The sequence below is a fragment of the Corvus brachyrhynchos genome, unplaced genomic scaffold, assembly GCF_000691975.1.
Source record: "Corvus brachyrhynchos isolate BGI_N302 unplaced genomic scaffold, ASM69197v1 scaffold59, whole genome shotgun sequence".
Taxonomy (NCBI): Eukaryota; Metazoa; Chordata; class Aves; order Passeriformes; family Corvidae; genus Corvus; species Corvus brachyrhynchos.
The window spans coordinates 5,814,585-5,827,981 of record NW_008246054.1 but is presented as its reverse complement, the minus strand read 5'-3'; the positions used below and the strand labels follow the sequence as shown (position 1 = coordinate 5,827,981).

Here is a 13,397-nt window from a genome sequence, read left to right as displayed (position 1 = left end):
GTTTTGCTCTTCTTTCCTCTGAGGGCTTTTTCCCCCAGTTCTGTCCTAGATGAGCCTTAAATGGGGTGTGCTTTTTTTTATTGGATGTCAGCCCAATTGTTTTGGAGGCTTTGAGCAATGTCTTTCTATTCTCATCTCCATCTACAGCATTTTGAGATTTGCTGTAATTAAGTTGGAGACGGGTCCAGAGGGGGAAATGGATCCACTCCGTGACAGTGCTGAGTGGTGCTGTAATTCCTGGTTTGCGTCTGGTCACAGCGGCCTGTTAATATACTTCAGAGTTTCATGAGATGCAAAGGAAGTCTATTTGTTTGTTTTCTAAAGGATGTTTGTAGTTTGCTGCAGTGTTTATATATATGGGTTTGTATGCCAGTACGTCTGGCACATGTATGGAAACATCCTGCTTTCTTCCTTTTTCCATACTAGACAAACTGTTTTCAATTTGTGCTTTGTTCTGAAGGGATGTGGATGAAACAATCAGCTGGATTAAGGAGAAAGGGCAGTTGATGGCCTCAGATGATTTTGGCAGAGACTTAGCCAGTGTCCAGGCATTACTGCGCAAGCACGAAGGCCTGGAAAGAGACCTGGCAGCTCTGGAAGATAAGGTACCCCTGCAAGGTGTATTTTACCTACAGTTTAAACGAAGCCACCTGCTTGTAAAAGGCTGGAAGCTCACTCAGTTTGTCCCTGGGTTTAGGTGAAGGCCCTGTGTGCAGAAGCTGACCGTTTGCAGCAGTCTCACCCAATAAATGCTTCCCAAATTCAAGTGAAACGGGAGGAACTCATTGCCAACTGGGAACAGATCCGGACGCTGGCAGCAGAGAGGCATGCTCGTCTCAACGATTCCTACAGGTGGGTCACTGCAGCAGGGCAGTGGTGCTTCCCTCCTTGTTCACATTTGACAGAGGGCTCTTGGAAGGAGAAGAAAGGGGTGCTGCTTCCAAAATTTTGGGATGATTCTGTTGTTTTTGGAGCAGTCTTGTTCACCAAATTCTATTTTACACTAACTTCTCATAGTAAAAGAAATATTTACATGATTGAAAAATTATTGCAGCTTTTTGTCATTCTCTGGCTATGGATCAATTATGAAAATAGACACAGTGATGCTTTAGGGCATTTGCTATTTTCTCTACCTGAGTTGAAATGTGCATTTTGAAGTACATTATCTGACTATGTTTCAGCTTTGCTGAAAAAAAAAAAAAGCTTTTTTAATACTTTTATTACAAATCTGTTCACTGTGGAGTCTTTAAGAGTCTCTGTGAAGACTGAAGTATGATATATTGTTTGATGCATTGTCACAGACCAAATAAATGAATTCCCTGTTTCTGTGGTAGTTCTTTGTTGCTGTGGGTTTTGTCTTCATCCAGTCTTGTGCCTATACTGATCTGGTCTCTGAAACATAACCTGTTAGATCACTGTTGAGAAGCCATACTAAAAACAAACTAATCCTGATGTGGTGGTTAGTTTACATCCTTTCTGGTTTTGTTTTTCTGCCCTTTGTTCCCTCCCACGATGTGGGATTTTTGGCAGTGGAGACCCACACAAATAATCTTTTTCTTTACCTTCCCTGTCTTAGTATCTTCAGAGCAATTGACAGCAAATGTAAAAGGGAAACAGACTGATCAATTTTGCTGATAAGTGTTAAGCATATGCCAAAGGCAACAACTAAAGGTATTCTGGAAGGAATTTGGGGATTTGTTTGCTTGTTTTAAGGCTGAGTCATGTGCAGTTGAAATTTTCTGACGGTTCTCTCCTCCTCACACACCGTAATGGTTGTGACAGAAGCAGCCCTGTGGATTATCTTGAGAACTATATTTTGATTTCTGTTGTCCTCAGTGTGTAGTTAGGAATATTAATTTTACTTACAATATAAGTTATATGCAAAACGTGTCTTTGAGGCATTGATTTAGAACCCAACATTTTCATAACTTTAAAAGGCTTCTTGTTTGATTGAAGGCATATTTAGTTATTCAATATTCTGAGCACACTTTTATGTTGTTTTATTTGATCTGAGGAACAGCTTTTATGTTTGTAACCCTTTCTTTGGAGAAACGGGAGAGAAACTCTGCGAATTAATTATTCCCAACCATTTTTTCCTTTGCTTACCTAAGGCTGCAGCGCTTTCTCGCAGACTTCCGAGACCTCACCAGCTGGGTGACTGAGATGAAGGCTCTGATAAATGCTGATGAACTTGCCAATGATGTGGCTGGGGCAGAAGCTCTTCTAGACAGACATCAGGAACATAAGGTAGAGTGGTTATACAGCCAAATCCAGTCAACAGCCCTCTGATTTGTATGTCTAACACAGTCTCTGAGTCAATGTTGCAGCACTGGAATGCTTTGATCATCCAACTAACACAGTACTAGGTTGCTGTCCTGATTTAATATTTTTAAATTGTTTCTAGATGGTAGATATATACTAATTACTAAGTATTTAAGAATGCTTATGATAATATTTTATAAAAGGTAGGCCTGGTAGCAGCCAGTTGGACTAACGACTGTTTTAGTTCTCCATCATGAGGAATTCCTGTAATTAAGCAGAAAAAATACAGCTCAAATCAACTTCTAGTTTCATTTTAATGTAGGAATTTAACCCTAACCCTTAAAAAAAGGTCCCCTGGCTGCCCAGGGTGGGCAGCCTACCTTATGTGCATTGTAAGGTAATTCTGACACTCTATGCTAAGATAAATTTTGCTTTTTCACATCTCCTTCCTTAGGGAGAAATTGATGCCCATGAAGACAGCTTCAAATCTGCTGATGAGTCAGGCCAGGCTTTGCTCTCTGCTGGGCACTACGCTTCTGATGAAGTTAAAGAAAAGGTAAGTTGAGAGCACAAGCTCCTAGAAGAACATTGTCTCTTTCTTCTGTGTCTCTTAATTTAAAAGGATGATCACATCAGGAACTGGAGATTTCATTCTTTACACAGGAAGTCATTTTCAGTTCAGTGCTAACCACTTTTTTAGAGTGACAATTTGATTTTACATCAAGATGGAAGTGAACTAGAGTGTTAAATAAAATTATTATATATTCCTCTTCCCAATCGATCAGCTGACCATCCTCTCAGATGAAAGGTCTGCCTTGCTGGAACTGTGGGAGCTCCGCAGACAGCAGTATGAGCAGTGCATGGACCTGCAGCTTTTCTACAGAGATACTGAACAAGTTGACAACTGGATGAGCAAACAAGAGGTGAGTGCAAAGCTTTGAATGCTCCAGATACAGTGGACTTTAATTTCTGGGTAGTCTTCTGTAGGCTTAAGTAGTTGGTATTGCCTACTGACAGTGCCATAAGCACCCACTAGTGAGTGGGTGCTGTGCAGAGTTATTTATCTGTCTGCCTGAAATGGTGCAATGGCTGTTTCCATCTAATGCTGAAACTATGAACTGTGGCAAGTGGGCTTGATGTGGCTTTTGTGTGTGTTAACTCTTGTAAAATGCTGGTTGAATAAGAAGATGGAAAAAATTATTGGCTGTTAGAAGCATAAAGCAAACACCATCCCAGATGTCATCTTTTACATTTCAGTAATAACATATGGCAGGAAATATCCCTGGCTGTGCTTGAGCTCACTTAGAGCAGCTGAGTATGGAAACATAAAAATGTGTTTGTGTCCTTACTTCAGGCATTTCTGCTGAATGAAGACCTTGGTGATTCTCTGGACAGTGTGGAGGCTCTTCTGAAGAAGCATGAAGACTTTGAGAAATCCCTAAGTGCCCAAGAGGAGAAAATCACAGTAAGACATTGGCATTGGTCATCACTAAATGGGCAGGAAGTGAAACAAGGGCATTTGTTGACTGGGGAGGAGACATTGCTGGAGGATAGTAAAGGATGGGGTTTGCTTTGCAGAATGATCTGCTGAAATGTTCTGTGGGATGTAACAGGTATTGTCTCTAAAACAGAAAATAGTGGAGAAAGTATGGGATAGGGCTTGGCTTTTGTCTCAGAGCCAGGTAACCTGGTGCTTCCTTATCAGACCAGCACACAGGTGGATGAAGATTTGTCAAAAACCTGCGCTTTTCCACATGGAGAGGATGAGGGTACAGAGAGAAAAGGGTGTAAGGTTAGATCTGCTAATGGCTTTCTGCCAGTTTTACTGTGATAAACTTCGGGGAATTGATGTACTAAGCAAATTTGCATAAGCAATTTCTATTACACCAAATAAATGGAAACTTGTTTTCCCTGTAGGCATTAGATGAGTTTGCTACTAAGTTGATTCAGAATAACCACTATGCCATGGACGATGTTGCTACACGCAGAGATGCTGTAAGTATCCTAAATATATTTGGACTGTGGACTTTAAATCTTGTTCTGCTTTATTATTTTACATGGTATGACTTCAATATAGAATAAGTCAGTGGAGTTGTCCTAAGAGGGGTACAGTGGTGGTACTTACAAGCTTGAGGAATTTAAAAACCTTTTACTTTCTTTTTTTTTCAGCTGCTAAGCCGCCGAAATGCCCTTCATGAAAGAGCCATGTACCGCCGTGCTCAGCTGGCAGATTCTTTCCATCTGCAGCAGTTTTTCCGAGATTCTGATGAGCTCAAGAGTTGGGTTAATGAAAAGATGAAAACTGCAACTGATGAGGCCTACAAGGTAAGCACAAAGATGAATGGTAGAATGCTTTTAAGGCGGTACTGGAATTAATGTAATCAGTCTAATGATACAAAGCAACATCAGCCAAAATGTTGCTGATAGTCGGTGGTATTAATAGCAACAGGAGGAACTGTAATTTCTTCCTGACCCCAAGGGGCATTTTTCCATCATGCTGTAATCATGCCTATCCAATAGCTTAAGAATTCTGATTTAAGGCATATTTTTGGCACCAAATCCTCTGGTGACATCATGACATGTCTATGAAAGTAGTCCAATTTCAAAAATTCTTGAGACCTTTGGGTACTGATTTTGCATTGAAATGTTCTATTTCTTTCTTCATCTGTAGGATCCATCAAACTTGCAAGGTAAAGTTCAGAAACACCAGGCTTTTGAAGCAGAGCTGTCTGCTAACCAGAGTCGTATTGATGCCCTGGAGAAAGCTGGCCAGAAGCTGATTGATGTCAAGCACTATGCGTCAGATGAGGTGGCAGCTCGCATGAATGAAGTCATCAGCTTGTGGAAGAAGCTTCTGGAGGCCACTGAGCTCAAAGGTACGACTCGCTCAGAAGAATATGGACAAGTTTCTAGAGAGTTTAGCTGGGAGAAGACCGGAAATGAGTTAACTTCAGTTTCCACTTCACTTACCTTGTCCTGTTCTCCTCTTGCCCCTGTCTCCCTCAGGTATAAAACTGCGAGAAGCCAATCAGCAGCAGCAGTTTAATCGCAATGTGGAGGACATTGAGCTCTGGCTGTATGAAGTAGAAGGACACTTAGCTTCTGATGATTATGGAAAAGATCTTACTAATGTTCAGAATCTCCAGAAGAAACATGCCTTGCTAGAGGCAGATGTTGCTGCCCATCAGGTAAGGGAAAAAATTTTTATTCCTGCCTTTCCAGATATGCTCAGTCAGAGACCTTAGCAGGTCTGGTTTTTTATAATTTTTTTAGCTTTGGGTTTTACAGTTTGCTTATCAAAAATAATTTTGAACTGAAACATACTTGTATGTCTCTAAGAATAATATCTTTATGACTTTAATAGAAATGAGCTTCTCAGTCACTACAGCCACCTCACAGAACTTCTGAACTAATGCTGTTGCTGGATCAATTTTAGGATCGGATAGATGGCATTACCATCCAGGCACGCCAGTTCCAAGAGGCTGGGCACTTTGATGCTGACAATATCAAGAAGAAACAAGAAGCTTTAGTGGCTCGCTATGAAGCTCTGAAGGAGCCCATGGTAGCTCGCAAGCAGAAACTCGCAGATTCTCTTCGCCTGCAGCAGCTTTTCCGTGACATTGAGGATGAAGAGACCTGGATTAGGGAAAAAGAACCTATTGCAGCTTCAACAAACCGAGGTTGGTCCATCCTGGTATCTCTAGGATTTAGATGTCAGAATTGCTGTGTTATAAATTGTATCTTTATGGAACATTCCCTGAAAATTTCAGAACTGTTTGCTCTAATTAACATTGTACAGAGTTACATATTTGCCGTTGCCCCGGGTCTCTGTTGTGCTGCTTATATAATTCCAGTGGTAACTTAGTTTCCATAGTGCTCTGTCTTCATTGTTAAGAGTTTTCCCTCTGCAAGTTTGTGTAGCGCTGGCTACAGCTGCCTTGAAATTTTTGTTTCATCTACTGACTCTGATTTAGCTGATTAATTATTTTGTATCTTTCAGGCAAGGACTTAATTGGTGTCCAGAATCTGCTAAAGAAGCACCAGGCTTTGCAGGCAGAAATTGCAGGCCATGAGCCTCGCATTAAAGCAGTCACACAGAAGGGGAATGCTATGGTGGAAGAAGGTATGTCTCAATATTTTTTAACTCTGGCACAGTCTTTTGTTCTCTGGCCCAGCACAGTTAAGAATTACTGCCTGTTTTTATCCTGACAATAGACAGGTACCTACTAGCAGGATGAACTCCTGGTCATCCTTTCACCTGAAAATGAAAATAGGTTCCTTGGTGGGAACCTGTCATAATTTTCATAGATCTCCATCTACTCTTGATGAACACTTATTTAGCAATTTTCTACCTATTGTATTTAGTCTCTGTAATTACATCTGTTAAAGGGTTTTATCAGAGGTACATAACCATGATGCGAGAGAAAATTCTCTACAAAGACAAATTGCTTTTAAATAAATAGGCATGTTTATTTCTGACTGGGTGTTTTTAACATGAAAAAACAAACAAACAAAAAAATCCTGCAGGTCTGAAATAATATCTGTCTGCTGCCAGAACTCTGGAAGGAGATGACCTTTCCTGTTTCATCATTGAGAAATGTTATGATATGTCTTGTTTTATTCCTAATGATTAAGATATGCTAGTACAACTTGATTGACAGGTTCAGTGTTTTCCAGTCTGAGGCAAAAGGACCAGCTGAGTTGTGTTTTTATTATTCTAGTCTGAATAGGCTTTAAATTGGTCTAATTTCTGTCACTGTGAAGAACTACAAGTAACCTTTTAATGTGTATTGGTTTTGTCTGCTGAAGTCCTTCAGTTCCCTGTGCTCCTGTTCCATAGGACACTTTGCAGCTGAAGATGTGAAAATCAAACTGAACGAGCTAAACCAGAAGTGGGACTCTCTGAAAGCCAAAGCATCTCAGCGTCGACAGGATCTGGAGGATTCCCTGCAGGCTCAGCAGTACTTTGCTGATGCTAATGAGGCCGAATCCTGGATGAGGGAAAAGGAGCCCATTGTAGGCAGTACAGACTATGGGAAAGATGAAGACTCTGCTGAGGTACTTGAGGTTCTTGTTTAAACCAGTTCTGCCTAAGTACAGTGAGGATTTATCCGGTGGTAAAAAAATGAGCTCTGATAATTTCAGGATTCTTATTGAAGAGGGCAGATTCTTGCATCAAGAAAGATTTTGGCTCTTAGTCAAAAGATGACAATTTTTCCTGTGTCTTAGTTGTTATTGCACATGAAATTCTGCTGCTCAGTGTATTAAACCAACTATGAGGAAGCTTTACCTCTGTATTCACTCTTTTACAGGGTTTTGTTTTTTTTAAGTATAATGAAAATAATATCAGCAAATTCCTCATGGGATGAGCATTTCAGTATGAGCCTGGTTTTCAGCAGTTCATTAGTCTGGAAGTAATTTTTTTTGTCTGGAGTTGTTTTATTGGTATCATTCTGCAGTCAAACACCATGTCCCGGGCAGTGCTGACTGACAGTTTATCAACGTGAAGTGCAGTTTAAAGGCACACTTTAAACTTACCCATATCACTCTGGAAATAGTTATTTCTGGTCAGAACAAAAGAAAGGAATGTTGCTGAGATAAGGCAGAGGCAAAGCACCAGGAGCATTAGGACCACTATCTAGCCTGTGAATAAATAGAAGTGATTATTCCCATGAGAGTCACAAGGCTGGCAGCTCTGAAAAACCCACATACCCTGTGTGTGGAGTCAAAGTATATATTTTAAGCAGAGGCATATTTGTAAAATGTCAAGGTGTGCATGTTGTTGCTATCATCCACTTTCAGGCTCTTCTGAAGAAACATGAAGCTTTGATGTCTGATCTCTCCGCTTATGGCAGCAGCATCCAGGCATTAAGGGAACAGGCCCAATCGTGCAGGGTAAGGAAAGATGCTAATCATGTACCTAAAATTCATGGATCAGCAAAAGGTGAAAACAAAGCTTAGTAACAGTTGTTGGTTTCGAGAGGTTATTGAAGACTGTGCCTGATTTTCTCAAAAAAAATTGGCAGTCTGTTTTTATAATCGTAAGACAGCTGCATTGTTTTGAAATAAAACAATTTAATGTGGTGGTTTTCAGGGTTTGAGCCCAGACAGCACCTAAACTGACTCTACAGTAGCTTTAACTACAGCTGAAGTCTATTCTAGGACAACTACATTGATTATAATAAACATGGAACAGCTCATTTTTTCTTGTGCTCTATTTTTTTAGCAACAAGTTGCTCCCACAGATGATGAAACTGGAAAAGAGCTCGTTCTGGCTCTCTATGATTACCAGGAGAAGAGTCCCCGGGAGGTGACAATGAAGAAGGGAGATATCCTCACCTTACTCAACAGCACCAACAAGGTGGGCTCCAGCCTCTTGCTTTGCTGCTTTGCTTGGCTCCCTCAGTGCTGTGCTTTGTTTGGTTTTGGCACATTTAGCCCATGTTCCCATTCAGCACTTCAGCTGAACCTCTTCACTTCATTTCCATCACTCCTCTACAGCTGCCAGCTTTTCCAAGACAGGGCACATGTCTGTGAGAACTTTAATTCCCTGATGTGGAGGAATTTTTGGCCAAATATAAGGGGAGACATGGGAGTAAGATCTCTATCTTCAAGAGGCAGTTTGTTTGAAATTATCTCCATAACAAGAGCAAGCTGTTGAGAGCATCACTGCTTTCCTTGTGTTAATAGAAGTCTCTGATCTGCAGCATTCAGTTGCCCAGCATTCTTTATGCTTGATGATGGCCTCACAGTGGTTGCTTTGTGGTTTTCTTCCTTCCAGGACTGGTGGAAGGTGGAAGTCAATGACCGTCAGGGATTTGTACCAGCTGCCTATGTGAAAAAACTGGATCCTGCCCAGTCTGCATCTCGAGAGAACCTCCTGGAGGAGCAAGGCAGCATAGCACTGCGACAGGAGCAAATCGACAACCAGTAAGATCTAACTGATGAGATATGACACCGCTAGCATTAGCTGGCTTGGCCTTTGCTTCACAGATGCCACCTGCTTAGGTTAATGCTTCTTACACGAGGGAGTAATTAACTGGAGCAAAACAAAGGGCTCCTTTACCAGAGGCCCAGATTCAGTTATTTTATTCTTACTCTAGATTTTCTTGTTGCTTTTCCCATTTTTAACTGTTAAACTCATGACACTAGAGCTCAACTTACTGTCTGACTTGAGTATTTTATGTGTTCCTTTTGTTGTTGTACCTAACTACTTAAACTTGTTTGTGAGATATATATGTCCTAAGCAGCTCTTGTATATGTAGTTGTCACTTCTTAATGTGTGATCTATTTTGAAAAGCTTTCTTAAATTTGATTCCATAAAGTACAGTGCTCTCCCTATACAGGGCTGCCTCTGGAGGTACCCTCCTTACAAGCTGGGGCTACTTTGCTTGCTAGATCATCACTTTTTTTTCTGAAATGTGGTGCCAGTATTTGTTACCATTAGAGGAGCTAAAACATGTCCCCCCTTCTTTTTTTTTCAATTTTTATCATCTGTTTTGAAAGTGCAACATATCGTTGGCAAACAGAAAACTGCAAGGCTACTTGGTAATGACCTTCTTAAAGCACATGGTGGCTGAAGATTAATTCAAGCAAGGGCTGTGGGTGATAGCTGTGAATGCTGGCTCATCTTATCAAGCCACTTGGAAGCCAAAGCTGAAAGTTTTCTCCCATCTGTCTGTGCAGCTACATTGTCGTTCTGTGTGAGAATTTGCTCCCACTCAGTTGTGTTGAGTCATCAGTTATTACAGTGACATGCAATAATTACTAGCCTTAGCTCTAGAATTAAAAAACTAAAATAAAATCACACAAAAAACCCCACCAACCCATAACAAAACCCCTTTTTATCGGCACGACAAAAAGATGCTGGAAAATTGTGGCACATTGGTCAGGATTTTAATAAAATAATTCCCTCCATGGGTTTGCATGTGGCTTTTAGTAACTAGAACAGGGTGACTAGAACAGGGTGCCTTATTTTAGAGCCAAGGAGTGGGGACCACTTTCTAGTTTCCAATCCCATGGCACAATAATCAAGAAGTGAGGAGACCTTATAGAGAGAGCTCAACTGTACTGCTGAGCTTTCCTTACGTGAATTGTACTCCTGGTCTGATTTGCTTTGTTTGCTTCTGAACAACACCTAATTTTCTCCATTTAAATGTGAACTCTTACTCATCTCCTACCACAGACCAGCCATGGATGGAGCTGCTGCTTTCATTATTTTTGTTAATCTGACTAATTTTTCGCATGCATTTGCTGTGCTCCCTGTCTGTGCAGGACTCTCATAACTAAGGAGGTCGGCAGTGTATCTCTGCGTATGAAACAGGTCGAAGAACTGTGAGTAGGATTAGCCCTTTCCTAAATCATGCTGTCTCCACACTGTCACTGTTCATCCTCCCTTTGTTTCTTTCTTTGGGAAAGCTGCTCCAAAGAGACGTGAAGGAGGCAATTTCTGCAATGAGGATTAGTTTAGATGAATGTGGTGGTCTGTGTTTCCAGCTGCTTATCTTGCTGGGCACCTCTGTGCTGCTAAATTGGTTCATGTTTATTCCATCACGCTGATTTTGCTTACCAAAGAGGCTTTAGGTCTATCTAGACTGTTTTCCTTAAAAAGCATCTCCTGCATTTTGTGAGGTGCAGATAGAAATATTAGTTTGTTTATATAAATATATACAAAATACATCTACCAAGTATTGCATCACATCTGAATGTCTTAAGAGTTTGGGAAGGGTGGGGCTATCATGGTTTATCACAGAAAGTAACATTTATGCTGGATAGTCAAAAAACATTATTTATATAGGGTGATTATTTCTTAATTTTAACATTAACTAGATTTTGAGACTTGTGTTCGTGTCTCCTGGAAAAGATACCAAGTTTGCATTATACAGGTGGAAGTTACTGGGAAATCCAAAGCCACAGTGTTTATTGGCTGTGCTTGTCTTTTCATAGCAAATGTGTTTCTTGAGAATTAAAAGTGAAACTTTTATGTAAATCTCTCAAGTGTTGCAAAGCAACTCTGAGGTAAGGTCTGCTTCTAAAGGAGTTTTGCCCCAGATCCTCTATGAGCTTTACAAGTATTTAATAGCTGACATTGTTTGCTGAGGCAAACAGCTGCAGTTAGGGCTGGCTTCAAATCAGTGTTTTCCTGAAGTCAGGGTAGAAAGTTTCTATTTAAGCCTAATATGAAAGATTCTTAGTTCCTTTCTGCCCAGCCTTAAACTACAATAAACAGGAAGCCACAAAGTCTCAGCTTCCATGGAAGGAGAGCTGGTTGATCAGTTTGGTATATAGACATTACAGCCCAGGATACTGAGGATTATTTTAAGGAGACTTTGTCATCTCTGAGCTGTTGGTTAGGAAAATGCTCCAGGATTGAACTCCTCAAGCTGGGGGGTTGTAACTGCTCAGTATGTGCCCTTGTGCTTCAGGGTGGGAAATGAAAACATCCCCATTTGAGGCCCCTGGAGGTACCTCAGCAGTGTCTGGTATTGTTTGACTTAACAACATCAGAAGGAATATAGCTTCATAATGAGAATCTATTGCTGCTGTTGATCACTGCAGTAGACCAATGTTCAAACTGATTCAGGACATAAAAAACCCTTCCAGATGCAGAAAAAAAGTCTCATCTTCTGGAAGACTTAAAATAAAGGAACATGAGTATTAAGAGTGTGGCTTTTCTGAAAGCAGGTTTTTAAAATCCAGGCATTATTATGCATTGCTAGAGAGATCTGTAACTCAGTGCCTGCAAAACTGCTCTTGGCTTTTTTCAGCAATAGCTTGGGAAGGGTCTTGTAGGATCATCTGTGTCTAGTTGATTACAAGGTGGTTTTAAATAACTGGCTGGTCTTGAGAGGTTTATTTGCCCCTGTGCAGACCAATTTAAACATTTTTGAGGTTTCACTTTTTGTCTATTCTAATGTAAATGAGGAGTAATATCATTGATGTTGAGAATTCCACAGATATAAAAAGTGCATGTGAAATGAGTTTCATGGGTTTTTCAGTTGAATATAGGTGTGTTATCATATAGATTACACCTTGCTTAAACATTCAGCAGATTTTGCACTGGAAAATGGCTAGTGAGGATGTTTATGTTCTAAAGCTGGGAGGCCAGTGGATTTTAGTAATCTGATGACAGACTTGATGTACTCTAGGAAAATTATCTCTTGGCAAGTAAGAGCCTGTGGAGTCATTCCTGCCCTGCAGTGATACTGAGGTTTAAGAACCTACCCCAGCCTAGGCTGTGATTTGGGTTTGCATTTGCCCAGTGAGGCGTTGCATGTGGGAGTTCCCATTTTGGTGTGCAATCCATGTGGAGGAGAGGCATGGACAGTCTTCATTCCCAACTACACATGAGTAGCTCATCCTGTAGCAGAACAGGGCATAAGTTCAGAGTTTCTCCATTTTTGGGGACTCCAGTACTTGGGAAATTCCTGTGATTGGACTCAGTTCCATCTGACTGTTTCCTGCTTTCCTTTCCTGCTTGTCCCAGGTATCACTCTCTCCTGGAACTGGGAGAAAAACGTAAAGGAATGTTGGAAAAAAGCTGCAAGAAGTTCATGCTTTTCCGTGAAGCCAACGAGCTCCAGCAGTGGATCAATGAGAAGGAAGCAGCACTCACCAGTGAGGAAGTGGGTGCTGACCTGGAGCAGGTGGAGGTGCTGCAGAAGAAATTTGATGATTTTCAGAAGGTATGTTGTGATGCTGCATAATGTGTGTGTTAATTTTGGCCTTTCCCTTCAGGCTTTCTGATCATGTGTCCATGACAATTCTTTATAGCTGAGTATGAAATATGGCTTTGATTGGACATAAAAGGTCCATAAAAGATATATATGAATTTTTTCTTTCATTTTGTGAGGCTAGAGAGAATCCCACATTCAAGTGTCTTCAGTTTGATTACATTGCCCAGGTTGCTCCGTGCTTCCCAGCTCCCAGAGAGCTAAAACCCTCTTTCAGCACTTTGCAGTATAGAATCTGCCAAGCTTTGGAGGAATTTCAGTTTGTGTAAAGTATAGCCTTCAGTTAAGCTATTCCTGTTGAAAGGAAAGATGCATTTTGGTTTCCATCTGTAGAGTTATTTCCCTGAGATATGGGGGGGGGGGGAAAAAAATTCGGCAGCTGGGATTCCCTGGGGTAGGCTG

General features: G+C 40.9%; 1 protein-coding gene across 11 annotated transcripts in view; it reads left to right on the top strand.

Moving 5' to 3' along the window:
- SPTAN1 (spectrin alpha, non-erythrocytic 1) overlaps nucleotides 1-13,397 on the top strand; it is a 46,337-nt gene that overhangs the window by 12,572 nt on the left and 20,368 nt on the right. For 6 of the 11 annotated variants that reach the window (XM_008642255.2, XM_008642257.2, XM_017745447.1 and 3 more), the window contains exons 7-24: nucleotides 461-605; nucleotides 698-852; nucleotides 2,112-2,247; nucleotides 2,717-2,818; nucleotides 3,048-3,185; nucleotides 3,617-3,727; nucleotides 4,180-4,257; nucleotides 4,432-4,587; nucleotides 4,934-5,138; nucleotides 5,269-5,450; nucleotides 5,699-5,942; nucleotides 6,263-6,385; nucleotides 7,103-7,320; nucleotides 8,065-8,157; nucleotides 8,489-8,623; nucleotides 9,044-9,192; nucleotides 10,537-10,596; nucleotides 12,749-12,947. In XM_008642255.2, the coding sequence (XP_008640477.1) occupies nucleotides 461-605; nucleotides 698-852; nucleotides 2,112-2,247; nucleotides 2,717-2,818; nucleotides 3,048-3,185; nucleotides 3,617-3,727; nucleotides 4,180-4,257; nucleotides 4,432-4,587; nucleotides 4,934-5,138; nucleotides 5,269-5,450; nucleotides 5,699-5,942; nucleotides 6,263-6,385; nucleotides 7,103-7,320; nucleotides 8,065-8,157; nucleotides 8,489-8,623; nucleotides 9,044-9,192; nucleotides 10,537-10,596; nucleotides 12,749-12,947 (2,629 nt within the window). The remainder of the gene's footprint in view (nucleotides 1-460; nucleotides 606-697; nucleotides 853-2,111; nucleotides 2,248-2,716; nucleotides 2,819-3,047; nucleotides 3,186-3,616; nucleotides 3,728-4,179; nucleotides 4,258-4,431; nucleotides 4,588-4,933; nucleotides 5,139-5,268; nucleotides 5,451-5,698; nucleotides 5,943-6,262; nucleotides 6,386-7,102; nucleotides 7,321-8,064; nucleotides 8,158-8,488; nucleotides 8,624-9,043; nucleotides 9,193-10,536; nucleotides 10,597-12,748; nucleotides 12,948-13,397) is intronic. The other 5 variants (XM_017745451.1, XM_017745450.1, XM_017745448.1 and 2 more) reach the window with 1 other exon arrangement.